The sequence below is a fragment of the Ictalurus punctatus genome, chromosome 4 (assembly GCF_001660625.3).
Source record: "Ictalurus punctatus breed USDA103 chromosome 4, Coco_2.0, whole genome shotgun sequence".
Lineage (NCBI taxonomy): Eukaryota > Metazoa > Chordata > Actinopteri > Siluriformes > Ictaluridae > Ictalurus > Ictalurus punctatus.
Window position 1 is genome coordinate 18,379,427 of NC_071284.1, and position 15,350 is coordinate 18,394,776.

General features: G+C 37.3%; 1 protein-coding gene across 1 annotated transcript in view; it reads right to left on the reverse strand.

The window, feature by feature from the left end:
- Positions 1 to 15,350, reverse strand: part of reln (reelin) — a 610,589-nt gene that overhangs the window by 306,591 nt on the left and 288,648 nt on the right. Inside the window, exons 14-18 of the mRNA XM_053678020.1 lie at positions 14,159 to 14,367; positions 11,117 to 11,245; positions 7,846 to 7,955; positions 6,406 to 6,472; positions 5,998 to 6,231 (exon numbers count right to left, since the gene is read on the reverse strand). Of these exons, the coding sequence (XP_053533995.1) occupies positions 5,998 to 6,231; positions 6,406 to 6,472; positions 7,846 to 7,955; positions 11,117 to 11,245; positions 14,159 to 14,367 (749 nt within the window). The remainder of the gene's footprint in view (positions 1 to 5,997; positions 6,232 to 6,405; positions 6,473 to 7,845; positions 7,956 to 11,116; positions 11,246 to 14,158; positions 14,368 to 15,350) is intronic.

A 15,350-nucleotide genomic window follows, 5' to 3' on the forward strand; every position in this document is an offset into this window, starting at 1 on the left:
TGTGTGGTATGGGAACTGCCCAGCCTCCAACCGAAAGACACTATAGTGAATTGGGAGGACAACTGACAACTGAAAAGATCATCGGGGTCTCTTTACCCACCATCGACACCACCTTCAACAACTGCTGCCTCCGCAAAGCCACCAGTATTGTGGACGACCCCTCTCATGGACTGTTCACCCTCCTGTCATCTTGCAGAAGGTACAGGAGCATCTGTGCCACCACCAGCAGACTCCACAACAGTTTACTGTAACAGTTACAGTCCATGTTCACAGTTTAAAGTCGATGTTCTGTGTATGTATTGTCCAGTTTACTGTCCTGTATTTATTTTGTTCTATGCATTTATTGTTTTGCACTCATCTCACACTGTTGTGTATTTGCACTTTATGTAGCCTTGCATACTGGTCCATGGTCCTGAAGAAACCTCATTTTGTTCCAGTGTACAACCGAAATTCCAAAAAAGTTGGGACACTATGTAAAATGTAAATAAAAACAGAATGCAATGATCTGCAAATCTCATAAACCCATATGCTATTCACAATATAACATACAAAACGTTATATTTAAACTAATAAATGTGCCATTTTAAGAAAAAAATAAGTTAATTTTGAATTTGATGGCCGCAACACGCCTCAATAAAGTTGGGACGGGGCAACAAAAGGCTGGAAATATAAGTGTTACTAAAAATTAAACAGCTGGAGGTTAATTGTCAACAAGCCAGTAACATAACTGGGTATAAAAAGAGTATCTTAGAGAGACAAAGTCTTTCAGAAGTAAAGATGGGCAAAGGTTCACCAATCTGCGAAAAAATGTGTCTACAATTTGTGGAACAATTTTAGAATAATGTTCCTCAATGTAAAATTGCAAAGACTATGAATATCTCATCATCGGCAGTACATGATATCATCAAAAGATTCAGAGAATCTGGAGAAATCTCTCACAAGTGTGAAAATGAATATTGTATGCTCATGATCTTCGGGCCCTGAGGCGGCACGGCATTAAAAACAGGCATGATTCTGTAATGGAAATCACTGCATGTGCTCAGAAACATCTCCAGAATTCACTGTCTGTGAACACAGTTTGCTGTGAAATCCAAAAATATTGGTTAAAGCTGTATCATGCAAAGAAGAAGCCATATGTGAACATGATCCAGAAAGGCATGATTGTGGTTGTGTGTACTGAACCAGACTGAGAGATTAAAGGCTCCGGAAACCTTTGTAGGTATTTTGAGTTAATTAGTTTCTCATGTTGACATTTCTGTATTATACATTTTTTATTCTAATATTTTGAGATACTGGATTTTTGATTTCCATGAGCTGTAAGCCTTAAACATCAAGATTAAAATAAAAAGAGAGGCTTGAGATAGTTCACTTTGTGTAATGAATTTAGAATATATGAAAGTACCACTTTTTGAATTAAATTACAGAAAAAATTAACATTTCCACTATATAAAATTTTTTTGAGATGCACCTGTATAATATCAAGTGATAATATGACCATTTAGACTATATTTCATTGGCCTAGTTTTTGCTAGCTTATGACCAGTGTTGACTGTAAAATACAGATGTGGCCATTGAAAAACCCATCAAAGGAAAAAGGATCCTGCAATTTCATGAGGTATCGCGCGTTATCACATGCATGCTTCGGAGGCAGGAAAGACAAGACCAGTAGGGGGCAGTCATGTTTCATTTGAACAAAGTACAGCTTGCTAGTAGATACTGCCAGGATGTATACTGTATACAGCATATATTATTTTACCAACCAAACAGTGCTGTTTCTTGTACTGAATCCTATGATCTGCTTATGCTTGGCACATGGATCTGGGAACCTCTCTCAATACCATTTTGCAACAAGCAGCAGAGCACATTAAACGTTGTTGAGAGTGAAAAAAATGGAATGTGTGGTCAGTTAGATTTAAGAAAAAATATTACGTATGGTTTACATAAAAATATAATGTTTCTCATCAAAACTTATGCTAAACCTAATATAAACAAGTTTCTAATTACTAGATTGAATTATACAAAGTAAGCAAGATCGAGTCACGTAGTACGGGTACTTTTTATATTACGCCAGCAGCCGGGGTTCGAGCCTCAGCTCAGTTAAGTGTTCATTTAATGAATTTTTTCTTTTCTTTTCAGCCTAGAAAGTCGACTAGTGTGTGCACGAGTAAATATGAATGTCCTTCCTCAAAGTAGCATTGAATGAATTCCATTTTCTCCTTTCTTGCCAGGGGAAAAGTCAAGGCAGGAAGGGGCAACAGAGAGCGCTTGTAGCTCTCCTACTGGCTTGACAGATGTGAAATGGGACACCTGACAGACCTTCCGGGACCCCATTTTGATTTGAAATAAAGAGTTTGAAAAATTTGAACAGACTAAGTGTGGAAGTGGGGGCATACTCAAGCACCGATTTATACACATGTGGGGAATTATACTAATTAATGTTCTGTGTTGCAGTGATGGGCGCCTCGTAAGACAGAGAGAGCCCACCAGCATAGAGCCATGTGTGTCTATAAAATAAAACCACTGAAAAGTTGTTTCAAGCCTCCAGCTTCCTCATTCCCTACCCGAATCTGGGAAAGTGTTACAGTAAGATTTTAGTAATTTTTTCCTCATGTTTCTACGATAATATTTCAGTAAGTTATAAACTGAAATTGATGGAAAACATCAGTTGCATTGTTGTGGAAGCAAGTGTCCCAATGGCTGTGAAGAAAGTACTGAAACCTGTCATCAGAGGGCTGTCAACTTTCATTCAAACTGGGCACACATGAGGTCAAGCCATAGAAATCTTTTTTCTCCCCCGCTTAATATTTTAAGCAAAAATGTTTCTCTTCATTGCATTGTTTGACACAAAAAACATAAACATAAATAAATATAAATAAGCTCAGTGTACATGTTTCTTATTCACAAAGATAGACATCCAAATGGCAGGCCTTTTTGTCCCCCACAAACGTAGTACTTGTCCCACATTTGGTCTGTTTGCATCTGGTCACCCTACCAGATAGGTGTGTGTATACTAATTTTTATATATATAGATATAGATAATATATAATAATATATTATAATATATTATAATATATTATATATATATATATATATATATATATATATATATATATATATATATATATATATATATATATATATAAATTAAAGGTTGTCATAATGTTTTTTTTTTTTTTTTAAAGAAATAAGATGTTAATCTGTGTTATTTTAAAATATTATTTAAAAACAAAATTCTTTTGTTATTTTATTTAATTATTTTTTAAATACAACATTTGATCTTGTTATGAAAATACATGTTCTGTTCAGGTTCCGTAACCTTATGGACATTTCTTGAATTACATTTCAGAGAACTTAGCACATAAAACTACTTCTTTTTAAATTATTTCCCCTATTTTTCACCTATAAATCAATGAAAGATACTTTCTAATCTAAAGAGCAACACATTTTAAAATCATGAAAAAGTGTGTGTGTGTGTGTGTGTGTGAGAGAGAAATAGAGAGAGAGAATCTTGTCTTGTACATTGCAGGACTATAAATTCTTGTCCAGAATTGCAACCTGATAATAAATATGGCCCGCAATTACTAGAATGAGTTAGGCCACACATCCCCCATCCGCAGTAGGCCCAAATGTTGTCTGCCATCATGTTTGCAGTGCCATCACTGTCACACATGGCCCACACTTGGCTGACATGATGCATGGCAGTACCGGCAGCATGCCAGCAGTGCCATCCTGAGGCCACATTCGGCCCAAGACCGGTTGCTATGTGGGTCGGCCACACAACCCCCAACTACAATTGGCCCGAATGTTGTCTGCCATCATGTTTGCAACGCCATCATTGTCACACATGATCCACACTTGGCTGACATGATGCATGCCAGTGTTGGCAGCATACCAGAAGTGCCATCTTGAGGTAACATTTGGCCCAAGACCATCTGTTATGTTAGGTAATAATCTCGATTCCTGAATTGGCTACATCACTCTCCTCTCCTCTCCTCTCCACCAATAGCTGGTGTGTGGTGGGCATTCTGGCATACTATGGCTGCCATCGCATCATCCAGGTGGATGCTACACATTGGCGGTGGTTTGAGGAGACCCCCCCCCATACAATGTAAAGTGCTTTGTGTGCCGAGAAAAGAGCTACATAAATCTAAGGAATTATTATTATTTTTATTAAGGAATCCAGTCAAATCTTGGTGCATAAAGGGCAAGACCGAAAACCACTTCTGAATATGTGTGATCTCTGATCCCTCAGACGTCACTGTCTTAAAAACCGTCATGAGTCTGTAATGAATATCCTGACATTGGCTCGGGAATACTTTGTTAAACCTTTGTCAGTCAACACTATTCACCACTGCATCCAAAGATGCAAGTTAAGGCTTTACTATTCAAAGCAGAAGCCATACATCAATACAGTCCAGAAGCACCGCCTACTTCTCTGGGCTCTGTCTCATCTGACATGGACAGTAGCACAGTGGAATCGTGTATTGTGGTCCAACGAGTCAACATTTCAAATAGTTTTTGGAGGAAACAGCCGTCGTGTTCTTCGTGTTCTCCAACTCATAGTAGACAGAGATGAAGTTGGTGTGGAGCAGCAGTTACTGTGAACCGAGCAGCTCTAAAATCCTGACGAGTCACGCACACAATCTGAGTGCAACAGAGTCACACAGGTTTACCATCTCAAACAGCAAAGGGCCAAAATAAAATATATTCTTTACAATGTCAGTTCCTTTGCATTTTTAAGACCTTTGAAATGTGAATTTAATACATTTTAATGCTAATTAAGGCCTTATTTTTACATTAAGGAATTTAAGATGTTTTAAGACTTTTTAAGGATCCACAGACACCCTGGTAGTAAGACAAGGACCCTAAGCACACATGTCATTGTACCAAAGAATGGTAGATGAATAAAGTTCATGTTTTAGAATGGCTAAGTCAAAGTCCTGACCTTAATCCAATAGAAATGTTGTGGAAGGATCTGAAGCAAGCAGTTTATTTGAGGAAACCAACCAACATCCCAGATTTGAAGCTGTTCTGTACTAAAGAATGGGCTAAAATTGTTGTGCATGACTGATCAATACTTACTGGAAATGTTTAGTTGCAGTTGTTGCGGCACAAGGGGGTCATACCAGATACTGAAACCAAAGGTTCACATACTTTTGCAACTCACAGAGATGTAATATTGGATCATCAATAAATAAATGACCAAGTATAATATTTTGTCTAATTTGTTTAATTGTGTTCATTTTTTCTACTTTTATGAAAATCTGATGGTTTTAGGCCATATTTATGTGGAAATGTAGAAAATTCGAAAGGGTTCACAAACTTTCAAGCACCATTACATGTCTACAAATAGATTTAATGTATAATAAGAATCTCATAATGAGAAATATTAGATAACCTTTTTATATGAGATTTTATTACTTGCTAAGATATCACTTTTTTTGCAGTGAGGTGAATTGCCTTTTGTGATAAAACCATGCTTATGCTTATGCAAAATAGTTTATAAGATCTGCAATTGATATGTAGCAGGTGAATAATGTTTTGCCAAAATGATTTTTCTTTTGGTAGCTAAATTTTTTTTTAAAAAACATTTGTGCATTTGTGTTCCCAATGTCAGATTTTCTGTTAGTATGAATTAGTAAATGTTAGTCTTTGCATGTTTATTTGTTTGTTGGCTGTTTTTTTTTTGTTTGTTTGTTTTTTTGAGGGGGCTCTAGTAATGGTTGATCAGTGGGCTACTATGTATTCAGAAGGTTGTCAGTTCAAATCCCAGCACTGAAAATCTTACTTTGTTGTGTCCTTGAGCAAAACCCTTTACCTTTAACTGTAACCTGTCTCAATTGTAATTCTGTGGGGATAAAAGCTTCAGCCAAATGAACAAGTGTGAATGCGTGTGTGTGTATATATATATATATATATATATATATATATATATATATATATATATATATATATATATATATATGTATGTATGTATGTATGTATGTATGTATCTACCTGGCCTGAGAGCCATCTAGTAGAGCAGTAACCAAATGTCTCCTGCTGTCTTTGTTGAAGACCAAGGCCTTCCCACTGGCTAAAACCCCACAGCCAAAGCTGACCTCTGCCCCATGCAGAGATGAAAAGCTGTGGTAAGAGGAGAGCCTTGGACTAGAAAACCCCTCTGACAGAAACGCAGGAAAAGTCTGAGTAGCTAGCTCACAAGCTTGCCCACTGAAACCCGAGTCACACCTAACAAAGAACAGTGGAAACAGAAAGTACCACTATTAATAATACTTTTTTATATAGATAAATCCATATACCTCATCTAATAATTTACAGACTGTGTTAAACAAGATAGTTGTCTACAAACAAAGTCAGTAATTGGTTTAGAACATCACACATATCCACAATAAGTGTGCATACTTGCATCCACTGCGTGAACATTGTCCTCTCCCTGAGCAAAAGCGCAGACAGGCTGGGCCGATATATACTGCAAAGTATAGAGAAACAGATGGAGAAGAAAAGTAGTGCACATAAATGTAATTGTATGTGTGCATAGCATAATATTAAGCATAATTATCCTGACTGCTTAGCATAATTTTAAGATGCATTATCCTGACCATTCATTTAATGAAAATAAGTTTTTTCTTTATAGCGACAGTGTTATCAGTATAGAATTCTACACAGCCCTGCTAAAAGGGCAAGTTTTTGTGATGTAAAAAATTGAACCAAGATAAATAGTGTCAGATCTTATTCCACCTTCAATGGGATATAGCAACCAACAAAATTCAAGTGAAAAACAACTAGAAACATATCATGGAGAAAAAAACACCACAAATACCAATACCATGTACACAAATTGATACTTTGATAAAGTATATTTTGTTTGTAGCTTCTTTGTTTTGTTTTGTTTGATGGCCTTCATGGTGTTCCATGATCCATCTAATGTTTTGGAAATTTTTTTGTACCCTTCTCCTGAACAATTCCTTTTGACAATAAGATCTGGTTCAGCAGTTAGATGAAAGCAACGAGAATTTAAGAAAACCTTACAGAATCAGCTGATCTTTATTTAGGGTTACTCAGAATCACTATATTGATGACAGGTGTACAATAATTATGATATGCACACTTATGAAACCAGGTTATTGTTTTATGTTATATTGTTTGTCATCTTTTACACCATAATAATGCTTCAGTCAGATGCAAAGGGTGGAATAATAAGTCTGGAGACAGGATCTTCACAGTAGATGAATTTTATTTGCAGAAACTCTTCAGATGGATAAATATGGGAGTGTAGAGTTCTGTTTCAGTCTTGTCATGCAGCTTGTCTAACTAAATGGGTGAAAGCCTACCCAATATATAACAACTTAGGTCATTTATGTGATAATGTTCAGAGAGACTTAGCTCATTGTATGATTAAAGGGTCTTCACATGACAAAGTGTACCACTTATCTATCTCCATACATTCATTCTATTTCAGGTAAGAACACCCTGGTAGAGAATACACTCACAAATAATAAAAAATAAATAATCAGCATAAAGAGAATAAAACAGATTTTAAGTATAATAGAAAGTAAACAAAAATCAAATACTTCCATATTATTATGTTTAAGTTATAAGCTTTTTTCTTTTTTTTACCCGTGAGACATTCTATTTTCTATTAGCTTGAATTCTGTTGGTTGCTATATTCCATTAAAGGTGGAAACGATCTGATGTGATTTATCTTAGTTTAATTTTTTACATCACAAATACCTGTCATTTTAACAGTTTTATATCCACTGTATGTAGGTATGTAGCTAAAGTCTTAGTAACATTTTTCTTTATAACAAGATTATTGACATTCAGTAAGAGAATGACTTTCACCATTGTCGATGGCCCACATATTGCCAATTCCAATTCCAGTCTGTATCCAGCGAAACCGAGTGCTCTCTGTGAGGGCAGCATTGGGAAGAGGGATAGAAATCCTTGTCCATCTACACATACAGGCATGCATATACAAATAACATTGTAAAAAATTTACATTAAAGTTTAATCTAGTTTTCAACATTATCTACTGCATTACATAAATAATTAACAACCATAAACAAACATCGGCCTTAATGGACCAGGAAAAATGTTAACAATGTGAAAAAAGTAAGTTAACAGGCTTGTATGTTTAATGTGTGATGTATTTTTAATTTTAACTTTAAACACCTGCTTAAGCCCATGCAGGTCTCAGGGTGTGTTGGAATTCACCCATAAACCATATTATGTATGAATATTGCCAAAGGCCATAGTAAAAATAAAGACAATTACACAAATAAACATAGAGACAATCAGAGATAGACAATTATCTAGTCTGAATCTGAACAAAGCTGGACCTGATGGAATCTTAAAAGATATGATCAAACACACAGGCAAAAACATTCAGTGTAGGTTATTATTCTGACATCTGGACTCAAGGGCTTATGTGCACTTTTCAAAAGTGACTGGGAGTAGAGCATGCTGCAGCAGCCCTTGAGGTGGCTGACTGCACTCATTGTGAATGCTTCACAATAAAGAAGTTCCGCTCTTCTAAGCCAAAGGGAGACGGGTTTCGAAAACCTCAGCTCTCTCGGCTGGATGCTGTCGAGGCAGCCAGCTGGCTCAGATCCTGGGGGTCCAGTATGGATCCGGAGGAGGAACCAGAGACAAGTGCTGGTCTATCTCTTGCTCTTTCTTCTGGATCCGACTCTCTGGTTCCGGGTTTTGGAGCATGCGAAGCAACTTCACCTTCTGGTATGCAACCCACCCTCTCTGACTCCAAGGAGCCAGATGGGGGAGCCAGTGCATCAAAATTGGAGAGCAGCTCTCAGTCCTATAAAGAGCTGCTCTAAGTGATCACTAGGGCAGTTGGGAAATTAAAACTAAACTGGCCGGGGGAAGAGGCTCATCGCAAGCTGGGCGAGCTCTTCCTTCCCAGTGAAATTAAAACTCCCTCACATCATGGGGATCAAACAGTGTGGACATTTTACTATGCCAAAGGTGGAGATGGCGCTTGCGAGCTTCCTCTCTCATTCGACGGTAGTAAAATTAGGGGGGCCGGTTTTGCCATCAAAGCCGTGTAAGACCACCTCTGCATTGGTTGGCAAAGCCCGGCAGACCGGGCAGCAGGTCTCACTTGTGGGTCTCTGCATACAATGGCAGTGTTCCAGGCCTACCAGGCAGACCCGTTGAATGAGCTTGACAGTGGGGAGGGAACTGGGCCCGATGGAGTGCTGGAGCTTAGCCGGGCCATGGATTTGTCTCTTCATGTGGCCAAACAAATGGCCTGCCACATCGGCTGTTCAATGGGTAGCTTGGTCGCAACTGAGAGGCACCTATGGCTCAACCTGTTGGGCATAGGGCATAAAGATAAAGTTTTCCTTCTGGATGCCCCTGTAACACCTTCTGGCTTGTTTGGCAGCACAGTTAATGTCATCATAGACAGGTTTCGGGAGGCAAAACAGCAAATGGCTGTGTTCAGCGAATTCTTTTCTCGTCATTCCAAGTTTGCCCAGGCATCTATGAGTGGAACTCGGATGAGTATAAATGTAAGGGAGGCACAGATGCCACAGTCACAGCCTACTGGTAGGCTTGATTTAAGAATGATAATCAGTGCCAAAAAGATAAAGAAGAAGTGGTCCTGATGGGACACAGAGGGAGGTATCAGGGTATGAAAGGTTGTTAGGGCAGTTAGACCCCAGTATTAGTGCCATCCCCAGTTTTCAGTTTTCTCTAGTCAGCGAGCTGTCACCGGGCAACAAAAATCTGATGCTTTCAATCCAACAGAATGTAGATGAGTTAACATCACTAAATGACCATCTGGCAGCGTGGAAACTATTGCCAAATGTATCACCATGGGTTCTGTCCACCACAGAAAAGAATTACCAGGTCCATTTCAGCGATCAACCCCCTGGTTAACCACCCCTGGTTCAGAGGTGTGTTCACCACAGTAGTGAGCACAGAGCAGAGTCCGATGTTAGCGCAGGAAGTAAGATCTGTCTTGGACAAAGTGGCCATAGAACATGTACCTCTTTCTCTGATGGACGGAGTTTTTAAAGCCGTTATTACTTGGTCTGCAATAAAGATGGGAGTATGTGGCCAATTTTAGGTCTTCGGCATCTGAGAAGTACTCTTCGAACATACAGGTTCAAAATGTTGACGCTCAAATTTATTGTTCCACAGATTCAGTTTGAGGATTGGTTTGTGATGATAGATCTAAAAAATGCATATTTCCACAAATATTGCCCAGTTACAGGAAGTTCCTGAGGTTCGGGTTTGGAGGCAATGTGTATCAATATTCCTTTCCTCTCGCTTTATCCCCTCACACCCTCTCAAAGTACATGGATGCTGCTCTGGCTCCATTGCAACTCCAGGGCATCCCATGTACTAAACTACCTGGACAACTGGTTAATTCTAGTGTGGTCCAGGGAGTTGGCAATTCAACACTAAGGTGTTGTTCTTGCCCACAGAAGGAGCTTGGGGCTCAGGTTGAACCTCAAGAAAAGTATGCATTCTCCAGTTTAAAGGATGACTTTTCTAGGGGTTATATGGAATTGGAATATGATGAGGACATGTCTATCCCGAACATGCATAGGGTCAATACTATCAACATTGAGCAGGATAAAGTTAGGTCTGAGCATCCCCTCCAGTCTCTACGAGAGACAGCTAGACAGCTCTTTGATCTTCATATTGGCTTATCCCTTTTAACAACCAATGCAGTCTTCACAGGTGAAACTGAAGGCTAAATCCAAAAGTTGATGTTCAGAGTTAATCATTGTTTAAACAAGCAATATAACATAGCACACCTGGATAACAAAAAACATCTGTCAGATATGTTCCAATATTTTTGCTACTTTTCAAATTGGGTGGTCTGATACAAATGTACTATGTTCTTTGGCATTCAACACACCTGCATACCAGGAAGTAAAAGCTGAAATTCTAAACTGTCTTCTCATATTCATCATTTAATCTCAAACCTGAATGTCTTTAGAACATTTAGAACATTAATCTAAATGTAGAACATTTAGAACATTAAGGGAAAAACTCCCTAAGATGTTAAGAGGAAGAAACCTTGAGAGGAACCAGAATCAGAAGGGAAAAGATCCAGGCCCATGCACATGCATGTACACACCTGCTGTAGTTGTCAGACGAGTAGATTGTGCTGTGGGGAAGATGTGGTCCAGAACATAACTCAGGTAGACACTCCATGTGCAAAAGAGACCAGGTTCGTCCCTGATTGGTTGAGAACTCCAAACTGACGCTGTCATTAAAATACATGAGTGTAGACAAAGAAAAGACAATGTGAAACTATGAAAAATTCCAAACCATTTTAACGTTATCTATTTTTTTAATGATTCTGTTATTCCAAAATATAGCAAATAATACCACTCTGAACAATAACATACAATATATCCTAAATATTATTAGTTTATTATAGGGCTGCACAATTAATCGGATATCGATCGCGATTACGATTTTAACTGCCCTCGATTAAATGAATATGATCGACTGTGATATTGCCATTTAAAGTTCGTCCTCTGCTCATAGAAAACTCCGCTGCAGATCAAATCAAGCGCTTCCTAAACTTACAGTCAATCACATGGAGCGGTGCAGGGATGATGTCATTTTGTAATGCCAAAACCTGGAAAAGGTGTTAGCATTTTAGCGCTCAAGCTGCCAGTTTCTCTGCGAGCTCCAGCACTTGCACGAGGGAAAATCATGACGCTAACATATTGCTAAATGGCACTACAGAGGTTGTCGGGGACATTAAACCTCATCACGCCGAACAGGAAAAAACTTTGCAGATAAACTCAGGGCTCTTTGTAAGTACTTTGTGCGACTGTGAATAAATATTTATTTGCACCAGTGCGAGTGACCTGTTCAGAGTTGTATAATACAATTGGAATAAAAACTACAGGAAGTCCAAAATGCATCTACACTGTGCAACAGTTACTTTCACGCGGCTTTTCATCTCCTCAGTCAACCGAACAAGTATGTAAATACTGCAGAGAAGCCATTATGATGACAAGAGTAAGACTGTACATCATCTGTACATCATCTCTCAACTTTCCAATCTCACAACTGCCATCTTTTATTGATCCCACAAAATGACTGAACTTTTACCTGCTCATGTAGATACAGCGGCGTCAGGTGGAGTAAATTAATAATAATGCTAACGTTACAACGTGGGTTTAATTCAAACTTCTTTATTAAATAATTCCTCACCAATCATAATCAAGATTAGCAACTGTTCAGAAGGAGTATGCTGCTGCTCTCCTTCACACTCTTCAGTAACTCAAAGGCATAGCTATTCACATTATTTAAACTCAGGGTTGCCAGATATCACTACAAAAGTCAGCTCCAGTTTCCATGTTTTGAGTTAATCTCTGAAAACACAATATTTTCAGCAAACATGACAACACTGTACTGGGGAACCAATCTAAAAGGAACAACTGATAAACAAACAAATAGAAAACTAATAAAATGTAAAAGACAGAAAATGTGCTTTGTTATAAATAAATCATTTAATATATATATATATATATATATATATATATATATATATATATATATATATATATATATATATATATATATATATATATAATAGATATTATAATAACTTCATAAAATATAAATAAAATGAGAAATGAAATAGTGTTTAATTACTATGGGTTGCATTTAATATAAATTTGACATTAAGCTTAGTAAGCTATCTCCTTAGAAGGCTATTAGCCTTTTTCCTAATATGGATCATGCTTGTTTTAATCTACTTTTAATTAGGACTCTTTATTGTTTAAGATATTTAAAAATAAATATTTTCTGCTTGTTTATTTATCAATTATCCAACAGTATTTCTCATTGCTATTATTTTAACTCAATTAACAGTGACCATGAGCAGAGAGCTTACATTTAACTGTTTATGACAGACCTCCTGATTAAAGCTTAAATTAAAAAAGATTGGTACCTGGACTGGTTTCGTTCAAAAAAATCCTGAACGGTGCATCCCTAATGAACACCATTAAATTAAAACGCTTTGCATCTGACGGGTAAATGAACTCACCCAATCACATCCTATATGAGATCATTCAGATATATGCACAATATACACAGAGAGGTTCGAGAACTGGCTCCAGCACAGAACCATGAAAGTGGAAAATGTCTAATAGTGTAGCTTTAAATATACTTAAGAGGAGCAGACTTCAAACGCTGAACATTAAGGTTTATTGCATTTGTTTACAAGGTGAACAGGTTAACAGTGTTTTTTTGCATACAGTCTGTAAAATGAACTGAAAATATTAAATTTAGTTTATCAGAAGGTAAATTAATGTGTCATGGCTCACACTATGTTCCTAAATTCTGTCATAATTGACCAGCTCAAGTTTTCTCATGCCTGCTTGTGTGTTATATTATGGCACATTAATGTTACCATCTCTAAAAAAAAATAATAATGAAATAAAATAAAATAAAATAAATAACTCAACTTCAACTGTGCTCCTAAATTTTTGTAATTAGGAGCACAAGTGCCCCTAAAAGAAACTGTCTTACATCTCTCCTCCTGTAAACACTGTTATTGCCTTTTCTACATAGGCCTTAATTGTTTTCATTAGTTGCATATTGTTAGATTTGATCGCATATTTTCATTTGGTTGATAGCATTTTTATTTTTACTTATCCTATATTTTGGGTACAATTTTATTTATATTTTGCTTCTACGAGATGATGAACTTTAAGGATCAGTCTAATTTGATGCAGATTTGTACATTAGCAGGAATGTAGCAAAACGGAGGTAAAAGCAGCGGTCTGTTAATTTAAATGTGAAAGTGCAATAAAAATATGTTGTCCCTAAAATCAATGAATAATCGTGATAAATATTGGAGATCTCAATATTGATCAACATAATCGGGATTATCATTTTGGCAATAATCGTGCAGCCCTAGTTTATTATATTTCCTGTTTCACAAAAACCTAATTTACTGCATCAAAGAATACATTGTGTTTGAATAAAGATCTAGAAAAACAGGATTCCTGCTTTAATTTGGTTTCGTTTCATTTTTCTATGCATTAATTCATTTAGTAGGTTTTCTATCAAAGATATAATAGAATATGTCAAATAACAACATCCCAGCAACTTTGATCAGGCAACCTTTGTGCATGGTGGTTAGAGAAGGCACCTGTTAGTTGGCTGGTGGGAGCCACATCCAAGATTAATAGAAAACTGGGCCATATGTGTGTAGGCTCCAGGCATCACTGGCAGAAGCTGCATGTAATCCAGTGCCCAGACATGACGATTGGCTCCCGCATGAAACCTCTGCTCCAGACAGAACTGAGTCACAGGAGTCTGAAGGTCTGTAGGCAAAGCCACCGACACCACAGTAGGGGTCTAATAGAGACAGAGAAAGAGAGCATTGGCTGTGGGAGAAAGAAACAAAATTTTGAATAGGTCAAAGAACCAGAAATACAACAAAAGCATAACAGGGACAGAAAGAGAATGAGAAACATCAAATTCAAATTGAAATTTTATTTGTCACACACACACACACAACCATACACAGCAAGAGATCTGAGACCATTCTCCATACAGAATCTCTCCATATCCTTCAAATGCTGGTGGACTCTCCTCTCCAGTTCACTACACAGGTTTTCTTTGGGTTTCAGGTCAGGGGACTGAGCCGGCCATGGCAGGACCTTGATTTTGTGGTCAGTAAACCATTTTTGTTGATTTTGATGTATGTTCTGGATCATTGTGCTGCTAGAACATCCAACCATGGCCCAGTTTTTTTTTTTCCAAAATATTTTTATTGAGAAATAAAACAAACCTCCTGTCACATAGCAACAATACCATTCTCATTTTTTTATACTTACATATACACACATACATACACGGTGTAAAAAAGGAAAAGAAAATGAAATAGTATAATCAACTAAATAGAGTTGGAGGCAAAGACGTACATTCCAAGTATTTGTTGAACACAGATAAAGTCAATGGTGCTAATTTTCCAATAAACCTTTTAAAAAATTCAATTGGAAACCCATCTGGGCCAGGAGCTTTGTTAGATTGCATAGTTTTAACTGAATTTAAAATTTGTGGGGAGTCCAGTTGCATGGCAGTATTTGAATCAATAATAGGGTTACAAAGGTTTTGAAGAAATACATTCACTTTAGTATTGTCTGCAGGAAATTCGGATTTATAAATTGAAGAGTAAAATGATTTAAAAGTAGCATTGATTTCCATGGGATCTGTAGTGACAATATTATAAGTGTTTTTAATACTAGGTATGAGACGGGAAGTGGCCTGTCGCCATAGCTGATGTGCCAGTAAATGACTTGGCTTGTCGCCATGTTCATAGTAAGAACCACGAGTAC